At 35.6% G+C, this 18306-nt stretch overlaps 7 protein-coding genes across 7 annotated transcripts; 6 read left to right on the forward strand and 1 right to left on the reverse strand.

Moving 5' to 3' along the window:
- The first annotated feature begins 669 nt into the window (after positions 1-669).
- On the forward strand, positions 670-2695 carry gpa3 (G protein alpha subunit). Its single transcript, XM_018443010.1, has 5 exons — positions 670-690; positions 949-1092; positions 1205-1547; positions 1608-2020; positions 2111-2695. The coding sequence occupies exons 2-5, from the start codon at positions 969-971 to the stop codon at positions 2296-2298; spliced, it is 1068 nt and encodes a 355-aa protein (XP_018298163.1). The 5' UTR covers positions 670-690; positions 949-968; the 3' UTR covers positions 2299-2695.
- Positions 2696-4919: 2224 nt separating this feature from the next.
- On the forward strand, positions 4920-5374 carry PHYBLDRAFT_59171 (hypothetical protein; the record flags this gene model as incomplete). Its single annotated transcript, XM_018440446.1, has 3 exons — positions 4920-4992; positions 5040-5249; positions 5313-5374. The coding sequence occupies 3 exons, from the start codon at positions 4920-4922 to the stop codon at positions 5372-5374; spliced, it is 345 nt and encodes a 114-aa protein (XP_018298164.1).
- A 2728-nt stretch (positions 5375-8102) lies between these two features.
- On the reverse strand, positions 8103-8714 carry ATP17_2 (ATP synthase F0 subcomplex subunit F ATP17; the record flags this gene model as incomplete). The annotated part of the gene is made up of 3 exons (XM_018429364.1): positions 8103-8215; positions 8286-8448; positions 8589-8714. 3 exons carry the CDS (start codon positions 8712-8714, stop codon positions 8187-8189), a joined length of 318 nt encoding a protein of 105 aa, XP_018298165.1. The 3' UTR covers positions 8103-8186.
- Positions 8715-9442: 728 nt separating this feature from the next.
- Positions 9443-9751, forward strand: PHYBLDRAFT_140139 (hypothetical protein; the record flags this gene model as incomplete). The annotated part of the gene is made up of 1 exon (XM_018430334.1): positions 9443-9751. The coding sequence occupies one exon, from the start codon at positions 9443-9445 to the stop codon at positions 9749-9751; it is 309 nt and encodes a 102-aa protein (XP_018298166.1).
- A 356-nt stretch (positions 9752-10107) lies between these two features.
- PHYBLDRAFT_140140 (hypothetical protein) lies at positions 10108-11111 on the forward strand (the record flags this gene model as incomplete). Its single annotated transcript, XM_018430335.1, has 4 exons — positions 10108-10159; positions 10242-10370; positions 10430-10659; positions 10752-11111. 4 exons carry the CDS (start codon positions 10108-10110, stop codon positions 11109-11111), a joined length of 771 nt encoding a protein of 256 aa, XP_018298167.1.
- Positions 11112-11235: 124 nt separating this feature from the next.
- Positions 11236-12233, forward strand: PHYBLDRAFT_59175 (hypothetical protein; the record flags this gene model as incomplete). The annotated part of the gene is made up of 4 exons (XM_018440447.1): positions 11236-11263; positions 11424-11660; positions 11720-11805; positions 11874-12233. 4 exons carry the CDS (start codon positions 11236-11238, stop codon positions 12231-12233), a joined length of 711 nt encoding a protein of 236 aa, XP_018298168.1.
- A 166-nt stretch (positions 12234-12399) lies between these two features.
- On the forward strand, positions 12400-14898 carry PHYBLDRAFT_27804 (hypothetical protein). The gene is made up of 7 exons (XM_018439918.1): positions 12400-12704; positions 12762-12775; positions 12891-13022; positions 13073-13219; positions 13296-13483; positions 13554-14197; positions 14257-14898. The coding sequence occupies exons 1-7, from the start codon at positions 12452-12454 to the stop codon at positions 14880-14882; spliced, it is 2004 nt and encodes a 667-aa protein (XP_018298169.1). The 5' UTR covers positions 12400-12451; the 3' UTR covers positions 14883-14898.
- The last annotated feature ends 3408 nt before the right edge of the window (positions 14899-18306 follow it).

Consider the following 18306-nt stretch of genomic DNA (forward strand, 5'->3'; position numbering starts at 1 on the left):
CTGTTTCGCACAAAGCTCTTATTCTAGTTCTTAAAAACGTGCTTTATATGACGTCAAAGGAAGCACTCATGCTTAACAAGCTGTAAAGTAAAAATCATTTTAATCGTCTGATACTAGCATTTGTATTTGACTTATTATTATTGGGGGGTTCGGCACTCGAACAACGTGCTGTCCTGGTCAAAGAAGTATAAGTATATTAATTATTTCTAAAAAGTACAGCAAATAAAATATGGTAAATTGCGATGGCTACACACCTTCTTACAAGGTTTGATTAGATACGCATATATGTGTACTTTCTACATTGCATCTACTACAAAATACATGTATCAAGCTTAAAGAGGTTCAAACATTTGGATCTATCGTATTTATCGTACCAAAAAAAAACAATGACAGATTTAGTGAAGTGAACTATAATATTCTCACAAAGCACATTTTTTTACAGTGTCTCAATCTTATCTTGTGCCAAATATTCCAGCGAGGCTCAAGGCTTCTTTACAGTCAGTTTTTATTTGCTTGTGTTGCCTGTGTTTTGATGCCCGCATGCAAGCTTCTTTCTTCAATTTATATTAGCTATCCGCTGTCTACTATTTCCCTATCCATTCCTGGCCTCTTCTTTCTTTTCTCTTTCTTTCTCTTTCTCTTCTGCTCGTACTCACACGTCTTCTTTTCCTTTCTCTTTCTTCTCTTCTTGTAAGTAAAAAAAGAAATTCATTCGACCAAACTCTCATCACCAAACTTCTGAGATGACCAAAAACCTTGACTGCCTTCAAAAAAAAAGACTATCTTTAAAAACTCCCCACCCTCACTTCCCCCCCTTTTTTTTATTTTAATATTTATTTTGTAAATTTCATATGCCTTTTTTATACATTTTTAATTATATGTATCTATCAATAATTGTGTATATATTTCTAAACCTTTGTATTTGATATTTTGATTCCTTTCTCTCAGAAATACCAAGTATCATCACCATGGGTTGCTGTGCGTCTGTCGAGGCCCAGGACGGTACTGGAAAATTGCGTAACGATCAGATTGAGGACCAGCTTCGAATGGAGAAAATGAATCAACAAAACGAAGTCAAGCTTCTCTTACTCGGTAAGCAATCAGTCTCAATACATATCTGTAGCAGAAACTTGACGGCCAATACAACAGAAAAAAAAGTTGAGTTGAGTTGATTGATTGATTGGTTACATTTTTTCTTCTTTAGGTGCTGGTGAATCTGGAAAATCAACCATCTTAAAACAGATGAAACTGATCCACGATGGTGGCTTCTCTCCTGACGAACGTATGAATTATCGTGAGATCATATACAGTAATACAATTCAATCTATGAGTGTAATTGTCGAGGCAATGGAGACACTTGGAATTCAACTCGAGAACCCAGCCAATCGTGGCCACAAAGAAAACATCAAAGTTCAGCCAAGCCAAATGGATTTGTACGTGATGCCAGATGATATTGCCAGGGCAATTGTTGCTCTGTGGACAGATGGCGGCATCCAGGAGACATTCAATAGAAGCAATGAATATCAGCTCAACGATTCTGCATCTTAGTAGGTTACCCGATCCTGATCCCTTGATACACTTTTTTTAAAACAGAAATAATTATCTAGTTACTTTGAATGCATGGACCGTATTGGTGACCCGCAATACCTCCCGAGCGACCAAGACGTCCTCCGATCTCGTGTAAAGACAACGGGTATCACAGAAACAAAGTTTGTTTTGGGCGACCTGACCTATAGAATGTTTGATGTGGGAGGACAGAGATCTGAGCGTAAGAAATGGATCCATTGCTTTGAGAATGTAACTTCTATTATCTTCTTGGTGGCTATCAGCGAATATGACCAAGTCTTGCTTGAAGATGAAACTGTTAACCGTATGCAAGAAGCCTTGACACTATTTGAATCAATCTGCAACTCTCGGTGGTTCTCCAAGACATCAACAATATTGTTCCTCAACAAGACTGATCTCTTTAAACAAAAGCTTCCACTAAGCCCTCTCGAACACTATTTCCCTGATTACAAGGGTAATTTACTAATACTGTATCTCATTTATTTTTGGTGTCAATTAACATCTTTTACTTTTATATATCTCTCTCTCAATATTCCTTATATAGGCGGTGCTGACTATAATCAAGCCAGTCAATACCTTATGTCTCGCTTTACTCTGCTAAACACATCTCCCGACAAGCAGATCTATTCCCACTTTACATGCGCGACTGATACTGAGCAGATCAAGTTTGTCATGTCTGCCGTTAATGATATTGTGCTCCAAACCAGTCTAAGAAATATGGGTTTGCTATAAAGCAAAACAAAAAATTATGATTTTCTATTATTATTCTGTATAGATTCCTCCTTTACCTTTACCTTTACCTTTACCTTTACTTTTCTCTTCCTCTCTTTTTATCATTTGTCTTTACACTTTCTTATTTACCCTTTGATCTCTTATCTCTTGATCTTATTTCTTTACCCTCTGATCTCTTACTTATTGAACTCATGGCTTACATTTCCTTCTGGAGTATGAAAACATACATTCTCCTGTAATATAATCAACCTCTCTCTTACTTTCAAAACGTCAATGACATTGAAATGTAAAGAAGACAGGTCAAATATGAACAAATCATTTCAAAAAACCAAAAAAAAACATGTATCTGTATGGAATATTGAAAATAGTAAATCATAATCAAATTATCATTGCCATTACACACCATTAAATGTATTTCGTTTCAGAATCTCGGATACAGTTCTACAGATATACTTTTATGCTTAAATATATGCATAGTAAAGGGTCAAATAACCAAAATAAGAGTATTTCTTGAAATAAGGTTTCAACGAACCAAAATCATTGCCATCTGTTTCTAGAAGTCATACTCCACTCTCCGGAATGTGTGTCGTAATCTACTTTATTTTCACAAATTATTCACACAAAGTTATAAGGATAATCTCACCAAATATATTAAAACTCTGTAAAAGAAAAGGTAAAGAAGTCTAGTAATTAAGGTTGATCTATCGTTATATGACTTTTCCCCCTCACAGTAATGTTGAAAAACCACTTCTTTCAATATTCTAAAAATAATTTTATGTGAAAATAAAATTCAAATGTGTGAAAATACAGTATAGTAATGGTGGCGTATTTTCCGAAATGGCTATTCATTTTCAAATCTTTTGGTATACTACTGAGCCCTCTTTTTTCTTTCTCTTGCCAATCACAATTACTCGAACACATTGAATAGAATTGATGAGTTTATTCACAAGATTTACTCTTAACACATCTCAACCTCTATGATTTTATAAGCTTTGTCTATTCTTAACTATTTATGGTAAAAAAAAAAGGTTTACTTAATTACTGTGCCCCTGCAGAATACTGGGCTCATAATATCTATTTGACAAGAGAAGTATATACTTTCAAGGTTCCAACTCTAAATGATTTTTTGTTAGCCAAACGTTCAATAGCCTTGACTACCTAGTCGTTTATTTCTTGCACGTATATTTCACTTGATTTTTATTGTAGATATTATTCTACAACATTTTAGCTAGAAGACTAGATCAAAGACTTTATTATCCTTTCCGAGTGGATATGGTACATTCTAGTAAGATTATCCATGTCTATGTACAAGTTGATATGGCTAATTTTTATTTTATTTTTCAGTGAGAATATTGTTCCTAAATCCTTTGAAGAATTCCCTCGACCCCTCCATATTAAATATTGTATTACTTAACGAATGGTGCTGCTAGTAATGTTTCTAACATTTAAAAGGTCTCAAGTAATTATTAAGCGGCTACATCCATTTTTCTATTTCTCTTGATCGTTTGAGCGTAATTAACAGCTTTGGAATACTGTCTAAGATTTAAGATGTTTAGGCTGATGATAAAAATCATCAAACTTTATAAAAGTGGGATATATATTACTATTATTGGGGTCAAAGACATGTATTGATATACAATCGACTATATGTTGAAGATATAAGATATAACTGTCTTCATCGATGATTATGAGTATATTCGGTGGTCCAAGCTACTTCCACCTAGAGAAGAATGGATTTATTTCTGAGTGTTAAAAAAAGATCACCACTAATATGTTGGCTAACATGGGGTGTGTTGTTAAGATGGAGATATAAAAATGGGCCGATGGACACCCTCTGCGACAAGCACCTAAATATTTTTTATTTATTTATTTTTACTCTATTTGTAAACCAGTGAGGCTTGAGTCCACCCTCTTCCTTTGGAATAGAGGATATGAAATCAGAAAATATATGACAGTTTTGTATGTAAATCAAGGTCCTCCAGCTTTAAATCCTAGCTTTTAAAAAAATAGTTCTGAAAAATATATTTGTAGTTTAACTATTGTTACCTGTATGAACCTTTGATTTTTCTATTTGGTTTTTTTTGGGCCATCGAAAAGCATAATGGGATTTTCTGCAACAGTTTTGACAGCTGGAATATACTCATTTTTACCGTAATTATATTTATTTTATTATTACTCTCTCCTATGATACCAGATGAAGCAATATTACCAGGACATTCAACCAAATACGTCTTATTATTTATCTTTCCAGTTCCATTTTTTTGCAGGTGTTAAAATTTACCCAGTAATCTGTTGTATGTTTGATAGCTCCACTTTAAATTATCTAGTGTTTGTTGCATATCTCCTATACCTCATTTTCATCATATATACAGAAAACCTCCTTATCAGCTTATGTTTTTTTTTGGCTTTGGAAAATCAATATTAGTTACAAAATATACTCTTTTAATAAAAGTTTTACAACCATTTTCAATAAGATAAAGTCAATATATATATATAATTAATACCAAAGACAATTAAATGCAAGTTCTTTGTACAAAAACGTGCGGCAGTCTCGTGACTAGACAGACAAAACAAGTTTCCAGTCAGACGGCCATTTCTCTTGGCTTTTATTCAACACCATTATGCATTTCGCACGCTTATTCACTACCCTTATTGTTATCCTCTCTTTGTTTGCATTCGTAGTGTCTGCCGAAGGTAATCACACCTCATCTACCATCAGCCCTATCTCACCATTACTATAGAGGGTTTCACAGACTACATTGTCGCTATCACAAAGCCAGTGACCGATGAAAAGATTAAGAAGGCCCGGGCTGATGTCAAAGCAGCCGGCGGTAAAATCATTTACGAGATCAAGACTGGCTCGAGAGGCCTGATTGTGTCCTTACCCGATGAGCATGTCAGTGCTTTGGACAACAAAGACTATGTTGAATACATGGAGAGAGACCAAGAAGGTGATTATGCTTTAAATAATAGTCTTTTATTATACAAAAAAAAAGATGTTTTTATCTGACTAGATCTCTTAACTTTCTCCAGTTCATGCCTATTAGTGTACCTTTTGATGGGTGATAAAATCTAGTATCCTGAATATACTTCCTCAGTCCATCGGATTCTTATCAATAAAAAAAACGAAACAAATTTGTCAAAATTCTCAATGAATTTATACATTTGGCATGCTTTTTTCTTTCTTTATACAAATAACCCTTAACAATAATCATCGGCTTTAGACTCTTTTTTCAAGGAGCATAATTATTCATTAAAACCACGCATAGTTCAAATAGTCTCGCAGCAAAAAGTGGCTTGTCCTCTCTGTCTTCTCATGAGTACTAGAAACCCATTTACCAACAGACAAGGGAAACATCGATCTGGACCGCATGATCTCTCATCTATATATATTGAGGATGAGGACTTTATGCCCTCTATAGCAAAAAGAGGCCCTAATGTAAACTCATTGAAGCCAAAGAAAAATCCGAATACTACCCGATCCACTACACATCATTTTCCAATCAATAGTAATGATCCTGTAAACAAACAGGATCATGATTCCTCTCAAAACAAAGTTAGATCTAGTGAGAAATTACCTCAAGTGTCAAGAACGAAGGCCAATAGTAGTACCAAGGTTTTCGACCTCTTTAGCAAGGCAGCTGCTACTGGCAGCTACTGCGATTTGCAGTCGTCTTTGATGAAGAAACCCAAGGAGATGCTTTCTCTGGGTAAATACAACAGTACGTACAAAGAAACTCGTCCCAAAGGACAATCTCTATCCAGAGATACATCCGATGAAGAATTTTATAAAAGAAAAAATTCATCAATTTTATTTAATATCTCTGAAGACTCCAATCAAAAAAAGTGTCATTCTAACGATGGCCAAGCCGTCAAAACCTCCAAAACTGAAAGATTTAGTGTGGATGGTCGAACCAGTAACAAAGACTATAGCCCATATCTAGGAACATATGGACGTACTGAATTGCAAGATGTCAGTGACGATGACGTTCAGATAATCGATCAGCCTTATAGAACGTCCCGAAATATAAATACAGACAATACTTACACCACGGATGACCAGTCTTCTCCATATTTTAGCAAGTACTGCAGAAGAAGATCGGGAAGCAAGCATTTAAAAGAGGAACTTGATAATGAGGAGGATATTTGGAAAACATATGCATCATCAGAGAATGATATACCGGAATATCTTCAGGACTTTATAAGTCAGAGTGTTACTTTAGAGGATTCATCCAAACATGGTCTAGACACACATTACCTCGATAATGAAGAATCTACCCAGTTATACCAGCAAAATCCAAAGTTAAAGCGAACACTCTTTACCAAAAAAGGAAAAGGGTTCTCATCTCAAAAGGCTCCAAAAGAACTTAAGAGTATCTCCCGGGAAGATTACGATAATAATATGGATCATGTATCACTACTTGTACCTAAAAGACACACTAATCATGATAAACACTTAACAAGCAAATATTTCTCTAAGAAACCACAATTTGAGAGTACACACAAACGTAAACTGATAATGGAATCTGAAAGCGAAGACGAAGACGAAAACAAAGCTGAAGAAGAGCCATCCACACCAACAGCCAATGAATCAAGAAATGAGAATACTCGCCCTGAGCTTCATATGCCTAAGCCTTCTAAACTTCGCCGTAATAGATCTACTGGGTCATTCTCCTCCTCTGTCAGTTACTCAATACAGAAAAAAGCTTTGAGTAATTCACCTGTTACCCAACTAAAAGTACTCAAATGTCCGTATTGTCATGAACCATTTGAGTCCCCGTTGCCCGAGTCAGTTGCTGATGCCCTGAAAATAATAGAACAAAACTCCAGGAATCTTAGAAAGTCAAAATGTCTCACTGATTCATCAGATAATTCAACTATACAATGGACAATGACACAAAAGACGAGGAAGCCATCAACTAGAGAACAGTATGCCTTCTGTCGCTTACATGAAATTGAACTAGTGATCAAGCCCCAAGGTCGAAAAGAAAATTACCCAGAGAATATCAACTTTGATAATCTTGAGCAGCGTATTCTTGATTTCAAAGACGAATTGGATGATGTTATATTTGGAACCGCCCAAAGTTCGTACCGCGATACTGCTTTGAAAGCATACGAGGATTTGGGAATGAACAAAGCAAGAAGTACTATGGCTGTCATGGCACGGTTTGAAGCTACATTGGTAAGTATTTAAAACTACATCAAGACATATATATATATACATATACATATACAAAATATACTAAACTTGCTATATATAGCCTGGATATTACGGATCAAGGGGTTCTGCAATAATGTTGGATGTACTAAGTCGAATGTATTTACACACTGGGCATCTTACAGCGGAATTAACAGCTCCTCAGGCACCGCTAGAATACTTACAGCAGGTGCTTATCCCAGAGACTGGGTTTCGTCTTATTCGAGAGGATTTGTGGATTGCTTGGCAAAGCCAAAAAAAATCATTTGGCAAACTTGTCTCAAAGCCAAAACGAAACTTAAGCGAAATTGCCAAGCAAAGAATGGAAGAAAGCAGTAATTATGGTAGTATGGTTCATCCATTCATTGAGCCCAATATTGGTATGAGTTCAGGTTCAGATGTAGAATCTATATCCTCTTCTAATTCCGTAATTGTTCTCTCTGAATCTGATGACTGAGCTTCATTCACTCTACACTTCTCTATATTATTTTATTTGTACATAGCATTAAATAGCACTAGCACTTTCATCATCAACACCTTTTCCCCTCCCCTTCCTTATTCCCACAAAATCGAATATTCACATTATCATAAGAACGCAGTCTCGATGGATGATTGAAACAAGAAGTCACTTCGAAAAGTGCTCCTTCAATATTGTACTTGTTAAAAGAGCTAGAAAACCAGCATAATACGTCTAGTGGTGCTCCACGTTCTTGTGGTGCTCTATATAAGGGAATACCATCAATATACATGTGGAAACAAAACAAACTCCAACGCGAATTTAAATACATACTCAAGTGGAAGTGATAGTCGATGGAGTAACCAATGACGAAGATACCAAAGAGAGCATGGAACATGGGGGTCATGGACGCGTTGTCACCATCGATGTAACGAGCCTTGTAGTGGCCCCAGGGGCCGGAGGGCTTGGCAACCTGGGCAGCACCCTTGGGCAATTTCTAAATGTACAAACATCGAAAGTAAAGTGAGAAATTTGTGATTTTGAGACAAGTATTGTAGTTGACAATTACTTTTCTCCTTCCTCTTCTTCCTCTTTTTTGTTTGTTGTTGTTATTGCTAGCCTGGTTAATTATTTTACCTTGTAGAAGTTGACCAACTGGGAAATCTGAGCATCCTGACCAGCACCAGTTGTCTTGGTGGAGGCAGCCAAGTTAGGGGGAATGAGGCTCTTTGTGGTGTAGGCGCGACGGAAGATGGCGTTCATACTGGAGTTACAAAGGGGTTGAAAAACTAAGAGACTGGTATCCAAAAGAAAAGAGCCAAAAAATAATAAGGAAACCCTCCCCCCGGGGTACAGCAAGTCACCCAATGACATCACGTTCCGCTGTTCACACTCACTTTCCTGCCATTTACTATTTTTTGAATATGAGTTTGCGTTGAGACAAAAATTAATTTGCGCTGATTTTAAAAGAATATTTACGTCAAGGTAAAAATAGTTTTGCGTTGCTTATGTTAGGGGTCGATTTACAAAGGATGTAGGGCTGATATGTGTCTGTGAATCTTCCAGTTAACCACAGCTAACTCTCATCAAGCTTCCAGATAATAAAGCGCACTATGTTATTGTAGAAAAAGACTATCTTCTTTATTAATTTTGCAATTTCATATTTTTATACAGCCTAGTTGAGTCACGGGATTTGAATGTTATGTGGTCTGGCTACACTTATATTTGCTTCACTACACAATAATAATAGGGGGTACTCAGCCAGGTTGATCGCTCAAATTTTAAATTCAGAACGCAATATTATTGGACTAAAATTGTAATAGCGACGATCAAAATTTGATCGAAATTTGATCGAAAAACGTACGGCTCTCTGATTGGCTGAATTCTTACTTTTTTATATGCAATACGATACTGTTTTTATCTTTCTCCTTAATAAATCATAGAATTTACTGTCAACAAAGTCATGTAACACTTCTTTCACTCCGTATAACATGCCAAAATACAGTGCAAAGCAACAAACAGTTGCTGCCTTAAAGAAATCGCGTAAAATCAGAAAATTTGTAGCGAAGGAAAAAAAAAGTCTGGTACAATCTTTATCAACAAGCGCAGATGAGCTGTTGAAAAATATTTCAGAAGTCCTTGAAGAGGAAGTTGATGCAGAGTTGGAGAAGATAGCTGCTGTGGAGGATCTTGAGCAGAACCTTCAAGCCAACAGATACTTACACAAGGTCGACAATGTATTGCCAGATCTTGAGTCAAAGGAAAGAACACTTGACTTCTTCGAGAGTCTAGGTGCATAAAGGTCCAAAGAAGAAGTCAGAATGTGCAAAAGCTTATTCTATGAATGCTATAAAAATCTATGAATTTTGTACGAATTTTGTACTTTTATCTTTTGGTGTTTTCAACTACAAATTTATATCATTGGCTAATATTCAACAAGAATTTGATGAAACAATCTGGCTGAGTACCCCCATTTTATATTTTTTGTTCTAATCTCTTGGCGCAAAAATTTATTACTAAGCAACCCATAACTATTTTTACCTTGACGTAAATATTCTTTTAAAATCAGCGCAAATTAATTTTCATCTCAACGCAAACTCATATTCAAAAAACAGTATATACTAATGTGTTATTTGCACCACGTACCCTCTTTACCATGAATCGCCACCTATCAAGTACCTTACTTCATGCGAGAGCATATTCGCGTGGTACACTTCTTATAATATATTTTTATGTTTTATTTATATTTCTTTTGCTAATTATATTTATTTATTTTTCACTGTTATTTAGCGGCAGCACCACCAACTCATCGACAAATAACTAAACTTTACGAAACACATGTACCTGTGTCTACGCCAGAAAAGGTAGTCCTGGCTGTAGGATCAGCCTTTACGGCCTTGATTAACCCATTGCGAGGCGGTAGGTTATTCTTGTTAAAATTTTATTAGGAATCTCATGCTAACTGCAATTGAGCACAGACATGGTAGCTACTCTCGGAGAAACAACAGGAAGACGATTCTTGACCAGTATGCGAGACCAAATGCTATCAAGCTCTTCTGGAAGAAGAATCCTCCGAGAAAGACCTTCTATACATACTTCTACTATTGACTTTGATAAACTGCGTAAAGAGTGTGCACCAAACACCTTTGGTGCAGCCTATGTGTCCTGGCTGGATGCTGAGGGAGTAACACCCGATACAAGATCACCTGTATGTAATCCATTGAACTGAAGGTTTGCGTATACGCCTAAGAATACTAAATATTAATAACTTAATTGGGGGAATTTTTTCCAAAAAAAAAGGTACGCTTTGTGGATGACGAAGAACTGGCATATGTAATGAAGCGCTACCGGGAAATACATGATTTCTTTCATACATTAACCGGGCTGGGAGTAACAGTAGAAGAAGAAATTGCATTAAAATGGTTTGAATGGGCACAAACTGGGCTTCCGATGACCATGTTATCGTCATTAGTGGGACCTCTCCGACTATCATTGGCAGAGAAACAGAGACTCTTTGGTACATACGTGCCCTGGGCTCTTCAAACAGGTGCTTCTGCTACGCCTTTGATGACAGTTTACTTTGAAGATCATTTTGATGTTCCACTTGATGCGCTCCGTGCTCAACTCGGTATTTCAACACCACCACCAATACAGAACTAGCAAAAGAAAAAAAATAGTATTTTTATAACAAAAAATTTAATTGCATAACCAACGTAAGTCGATGGTTGTGACAACAAAAAAATCGATATAAAACACTTGTCAAAGAAGTACTGGTCTTACCAAGATGGACTGTCGTCGTTTTCAAACTCAGTGTATAGTCCCGCCTTCTTTAGACAGACCTCTTTTCCTGTTCTGCTTCCTCATCACTTTCGTCTTAGCACATTATCGACGCCGTTTGTCACATTTTCTTTCAATTGAGAAAAAAGTCCAAGAGACTTATAACTGTCACAATTCAACAACTCGTATTACTAGTTCTCTTCCTCTGGAGAGCCTTTACTGCCACTTTGGCGTCTATTGTCGGGTATCGCAAGATATCTGAAAAAGAACGCCAGACATGGGTCGTACTCTCATGGAAGAATCATCGTTATGACATGAACTTTAAGGAATTTCCGGGAGGCTTACATGAAGCAACTGTTAAGGACCTGAAGGAAAAGTGCAAGATGATGACCAATGTTCCCATTGCCACCATGCGCCTTCAAGTCTCAGGAGGTAAGGATAACTTAGAGCTTGTATGAATAATAACAAGGTATTTATAAAGGTTCTTTTAGCCAATATCAAAGACAACACATCAAGTTTGACTAGTGTGGGTATCCATGCAAATGCAGTAGTTATGCTCAATGGTGAAGAAGCTAGTGTAAGTACCAAATTGGTCTGGATTGATGTAATGGTAGGATCTAGTGCTAATATTTAATTGTGATTTAGGAAGAGGATGTTCAGCAGGTAGCTTCTGGTAATGCTGAGGAGTATGGTTTGATTGTGCGCATATCAAGTGTTTTGGACAAGTTGGTAAAGGGCTCTGACGACCAAATAAGTTCCTGGGAAGAGAATGTTGCTACAGCTGCCACTGAAAAGCCTGATGAGGAAGGCATCAAGAAGCTTCACGACATGGGTAACTACCTGTCCGAAAAACTTCTTCAGGCTCTTATTACGCTCGATGGGGTTGAATGTCCTTCTGAATTCGATACCGCACGGCAACGTAGACGCGAAGGAGTGCGGTTGACACAACAGTATCTAGATCGCATTGACAAGACTCGTCTCGCTATTCGAGGGCTATCCCAATGATCTTTACAAATACCTACTGCTCTACATTATTTTATTTATTTCTTTTTAAAAACAATACAACCTACACAAAAATAAGCCCGTATCCGTCGAATTCACCCGCCGATACAGCTTTTTATCAAAATAAGTTTATGGCCCTGTCAAACTCTATTTCACTCTATCTCTCTATCGACTTTATTTTTATTCTTTTTTTTTGTCATTATCATTTTAAAATTGATGTCATGAATTCAAGATTCTTCAATCTCAGTACTCTACCGAGATCCAACCTTTATAAATCAAGAGCATTGGGATTCCGTTCAACATTGCACTTGTCGGCATTAACAATCAAATCATTACGATCTACATTATTCTCTACTCAGGCACCCATAAAACCCATCACACCTGCCCTGAGAAAATATCAGCAAGAATGTATTGATTCGTGTCTTCAGAAACTTTCAGAAGGAGTACGCAGACAAGTTGTCTCATTACCAGTTGGTTAGTACAATCATAAAAGGTCTGCAATCAAATTATTAATAAATATTCTAATACAAGGCAGTGGAAAGACGGTAACTTATTATAACATGACTATACTGACAAACAAGTCGTATCCACATATGATCGCATTTCTGTGTTGATATAGTACTAATACAGTATTGCTTTGGGTTTACATGTACTTATTAGGTAGTGATGGCAAATCTTATCCCAAAACTACCTGCTCCTACTCCAATTGCCACAAAGACTCTTATTCTTGCTCATCGTGTAGAGCTTTTGGAACAAGCCAGATCACAAATCCAACGTTTTAACCCTACCTTGGTAAGATGTTTAATTTGTGAGTCTAGTATCTAACAAGGCATATGATATAGAGTGTAGCAATTGAACAAGGCAAAAGAAAACCAGATATCGAAAACGCAGATGTGATTGTTGCTTCTGTACAAACACTCGGGAAAGGAAATTTGACAAGACTGGAAAGATATGATCCAGCTATGTTCAAAGCCATCATTATTGATGAGGTAAGCAATCGCTCTTTTCTTAGAATATAAGGCGATCATCTAGAAAGATTCATAGGCTCAATATAATTGAATAAAGGCCCACCATGCCTCTGCTTCGACCTATGTCAAAATTATGGACCATTTTGGCGCTACACAAGAAGACTCTCAGATATTCGTATGGGGATGCTCTGCCACAGTTAGAAGACATGATGGAATTAGCTTATCAAGCTCATTCGACGAAATAACTTTTCATATGGATTTATTGCACATGGTAGAAATGAAATGGTAATATATATATATATATATATATATATATATATTAATATCTTGCTACATACGCTCATATTCTGTACAGGTTATCACCTATGAGAGTGACTACTGTAGAGACTAGCGTTGATCTCACCAAAGTAGCAACCCGGTATGATGACTTTAGTCCAGCAGAATTATCCAAAGCTGTCAACACTGCAGCGCGCAATGAAACAATTATTAAGAGCTGGCAAAAGTATGCACAGCAAGACCGTCTAGCCACGATTGTATTTGCTGTAGATATTGCACATACTGTGGATATGTGTAATCTCTTCCGGAAAAATGGAATCGATGCAGAATATATTACAAGCAAATCTTCTTCTATTGAGCGACAGGATATTATAGCGAGATTCAAGAATGGAGACTTTCCTATCCTTGTCAATTGTGGCATTCTTACAGAAGGAACTGATATCCCACGTATTGATTGTGTTTTGATGACTAGACCCACAAGATCTAGTGGACTATTTCAGCAAATGTTTGGTCGCGGAATGCGCCTCTATCCGAACAAGAAGGACTGTCTAGTAGTTGATTTTGTGGACAGCTTTGATAGGATTGGAAAGAACGGACTGGTTACAATACCTACTTTGCTTGGCTTAGACAGGAATGAATTGATAGAATGCGAGGATATTCTGAGTATCGAAAGACGGGCAATAAAAGCAGAAGAAGCCCGGTCATTGGAAACAGAGGAAGAGAGTAAGATAAACCGGCAAGTCATTCTGTTTAAATTTTTAATAATTATGTTATTAAACTAGATCTTCAGGAAGGGTTTGATTCCGGAATTATGACATCTGCTGTGAGCTTAAAAGTGACTGAATATGACAGTCTTTTTGAGATTGTATCCGACTGTTCTGGTGGACACGAACTTAGATCTGCATCTAGATATACATGGGTTGCTGTGGGCGATAACACCTGTGCTTTATCTGTTATTGGCGTAGGTACCATATTTGTCAGGCGTGATTCTGATGGCATCTGGCACGGAAGTTTCTCTCACGAAATAACGAACAAAAATGGGACCAGATTGCGTGCACATCCCAGAGATATATCTCTTTCTGCTGATTCACGATTTTCTGCTATTCGTGCTGCAGATACATGGATTCATAAAAAGCTTCAAAAGGAGGGCCAATCGCATCTTCTTACAACTATTCAACGCAATGCACGGTATCGTAACGATCCTGCCACCAAGGCACAGCTTGATATCCTTAAGAAATCCAAGATTGTTCCAAAAGATCCTATTAGTAAAGGACAGGCTATGGATTTAATTTCACGTATGAAGCTAGGTCTTTTGCAGTGTTGGAAGAAAGCTGCTCTTGAGAAAGCAAAAAAGAAAGCCCAGATCGTTGAAACTAATAAACTTGCTGCGTTGAGACGAGTAAAGTAATTTATTATAAGCTGAGAAAACATGATGTAAATATAAAATATAATTTAGTTATAAAACATACTTAACCGGAACTTTTATATATATATATATATTGAATGTATAGTTAAATGCCTTTTAACTACAATATTTCTGGTTGAATCTTGAATGATTCCTTCTTCCTTACTTTATTTCACAGAAATTTATAATTAATTTGCGATGTTTCTACGAAGATAGCCAAGGTCATGTTGTTGGTAAGTATGTAAATTATGATAGAAACAAAGTATGATTGCCGTAAATTTTTTTTGTAAAATGTTTGGACATTTAAGATATGTTTTAAAGCAGAAAATATACCTCTGAGAACACCCCTATACACGCAATTTTCTTCCTGTAGTACAAGTTTTCTTTAGAAGAAACGCAAGATCATCGAGGGACGGTATCAACAGATATTGATAATTGTATGTAATAAAAGAAGAATATCTTGATAAGTAAAAGAGTAATAATTTTTAGGATGCGCTGTATTTTAATAAAGGTTTTTGTTGGTGAGATGGCAAAAAAACTATTTGCCAACATATCAGAAATATGTTGAGAGGCTAAAGAACGCTATGAAATCGCCAGCTATATAAGGAAGCCTGTGGGTTCTAAGGATGCAGACACCCAAGTCAGACTCTTACAAAACAAGGTGTAGAAGCTGAAGGAGAGATCGTCTACAAGCATAGTGTTTGTCTCAGCGAGCTCCAAGGCCTCCTAATTGTTTTGTGAAAGAGATACTGCCAAGGATTCAAAGATTTTGAAAAAAATGGTAGACGTTAAAGGAAATACGCAATGTGAATCAAAATTAAATAATAATAAATAAAGAAAAAATGCCCTAACAACTTTACAGACTTGTTCGTATATGTTATGGCAGAAAAGCAATATATATATATATCATTAAAGAATCGCCGGAAGTTACATTCCCAAAAATACTTAATAAAATTTGGTCATTTTACCACCTGCTCCATGGCTTCCGATATACATTTGAAAAAAATATTGGCTTTGCATTCGAACTTTTTTCTTTAATTTGACTTTAAATCAAATGGTAGGGACACGATGCGTGTGTCTTTGCGCTTACGGTTGGCCCAAACATATCATATATCTCTAAATCGTTTTGTATCAATTATGTAAACCAATTGGTTAAGGCATGACCTTAGGAAGAGCATAATTGTTTCAACTAACACAGCAATTGATTGAAAATCATAAGGATTGTAACAACCAACCACAAAAATATTGACCTATTTTCATTTCTTTCTCTTATTCATTATTAATTATTCAAAGAAGCATAATTTACCACAACGTCTTTGTAATAGCTTAGCAATATATTACTGATTATCTTATTATTATTTTCTATTAATTATTGGAATATCTATATAAGCATCAAAAGAAGAAAGCAATAAAGACTATCTTTACACAGCACTTTTATTTTATTTTTTATCTTTCTTGAGAGCACAAGCTTCTAATTTCCAATGTTTGGCCCAAGTATTTGTTATAGGAGATCGATATATATATTCTCCTTTTCTGTTAACCGTTTGGACCACTTCTTTACATAAACCAACACATCCCGTCTCAATAGTATACAGCGATGATCACAAAAACGCCAAGAAATTATGCCTACTACAAAGCTGATAATCTTGGAAATATTTAACTCAATTGTTTTTATATTATAAATAAAAATCAAGCATCTAATAAAATACTTTTAGAAAAAAAATGAGTGCATTTACTAGTGAAGAATACTATTAAATAGTAAAATAGTTCTGTCAAATTGTAGTTGAAATTTGACCCTTTATTTTTTTGACTGTTTTAGGGCCAACACAACTTAAGTCGATTTATTAAAGAAAAAATAGAAAATGGAACTGATGGATATGCTCTTAGACATTTAAACTTACTATAACTTTTCCGGTAGAAGAAATAAATCAAATTAAAGTCGGCTACAATGAGCCAATTAATATAAGCTGGGAAGCTTTAATATTAAATAATACTAAGCCGATTTATAAGGGAAAGTTTATAGAAGAAGAAAACAAAGAAATAAAAAGTGGAAGTACAAATTCAACTAAAACTCTGTGATTGTTTTTTTTTGTTCTTATTTTATATCAACAAGTGATAAAAATTCACTGCATGACTTTCAGTAATACAATGGGCCAAGTGTTTTTATTAAATGTAAGTTTTTCTAGTAACAGAAAAAAAAAGGCTGCAAGTAATACGTGTATGGTATGATCCTAAATAAGTTTCTTCAAAATCAATACTAATAACTATGCAAAAGGTTAGAAGCTGTAAAGAAAATAGGTATACTAAAATAAAGATGACTTATTTGATTTTAATGATTTGATTTACTCATTATTCTCTACCTACGTTAGACTGGGGTATTATTATAAAAGCAAATCTATCCAATAAATTTGCAGACAGGGTAGTGATGAAATAGAATAGAAAGCATGAGAACATAATTACGCCCAAGAATAAAAACAATCCTGCAAAAATGCAGCTATACTTCTTTTAGTGTATTATGGTTGAGATAGTTGAAACATATGTATACTATGTCACTATATTTATTAGTTTTTTATGCTCACATACACACTCACCCATAAATATACATTGTCTTTCACTAAAAGAGAAGTCATAAATTGTAGGCGGCTTATCAAAGACTTTATGCATCATATGCTTCATATGTAATAAAAAAAAGCCAAGTTTCCTGCTCCTAAAGTTACACCGCATATCATCAAATGCATGACCCATAATAAGCCCTATATAATCCCCATTTGAAGTCTAAAGATAATTATAAATGTCTAAGTGAAAGGAAAATATAAAAACCAAATAGTTAGTGCATACTTTCAACATCAAATAAGTAGTGGTAGTTCTAGCCATATTAAAAAGAAAAGATATAGTAAGTCTACCAAGTATTTAAGAGTATATTTAATATGTATGTCACTCATACTAAAAGTAGTAAGTACAGAAAATAAAACAAAAGAAAGCATGACAATTATATGCATATCCGCATAATCAGCAAGAAATTTGATTGGAAAAAAAACAAATACAAGGGTATTTACGTTTCTACCACTACTCAGCCCACATTCCCTTGCCATTTTCTATAAATTCACTCTTTTTTTTCTGTTTTCATTTTTCTTTCTTTCTCTCTCTTTTTTCACTTTTTACACGGTAAGCTTGAAACTCTGCTCTCAAAGGTAAGTTACATCTTTATATACCCTTTAATATAGCTGTCTATATATTGGGTATTTTCTATAAACTATTACAGCAACGTAAGTACTTTACACCTCAAAGAATTTTTACACGTTTTATATTCTTCACCCATTAAAACTTGTTATATTTTTGACACCAAAAATCTTCTCTGTGCCTTTATACTTTACACTTAGCTTCCAGAAACAGCTTTAGTAAAAAAAAATTGAAGACCACCAGAAAA

This window comes from Phycomyces blakesleeanus (genome assembly GCF_001638985.1).
Source record: "Phycomyces blakesleeanus NRRL 1555(-) unplaced genomic scaffold PHYBLscaffold_2, whole genome shotgun sequence".
Classification (NCBI taxonomy): Eukaryota; Fungi; Mucoromycota; class Mucoromycetes; order Mucorales; family Phycomycetaceae; genus Phycomyces; species Phycomyces blakesleeanus.

What these genes read in the sequence shown, in the direction of transcription:
- gpa3 (XM_018443010.1), top strand. Translation starts at nt 969, where the DNA reads ATGGGTTGCTGTGCGTCTGTCGAGGCCCAGGACGGTACTGGAAAATTG. An exon ending in AGTCAAGCTTCTCTTACTCG is followed by an intron (nt 1,093 to 1,204) that starts GTAAGCAATCAG and finishes TTTCTTCTTTAG; the next exon opens with GTGCTGGTGAATCTGGAAAA. An exon ending in CTATTTCCCTGATTACAAGG is followed by an intron (nt 2,021 to 2,110) that starts GTAATTTACTAA and finishes TTCCTTATATAG; the next exon opens with GCGGTGCTGACTATAATCAA.
- PHYBLDRAFT_27804 (XM_018439918.1), top strand. Translation starts at nt 12,452, where the DNA reads ATGAATTCAAGATTCTTCAATCTCAGTACTCTACCGAGATCCAACCTT. An exon ending in AAGCCATCATTATTGATGAG is followed by an intron (nt 13,220 to 13,295) that starts GTAAGCAATCGC and finishes AATTGAATAAAG; the next exon opens with GCCCACCATGCCTCTGCTTC. An exon ending in CACATGGTAGAAATGAAATG is followed by an intron (nt 13,484 to 13,553) that starts GTAATATATATA and finishes TATTCTGTACAG; the next exon opens with GTTATCACCTATGAGAGTGA.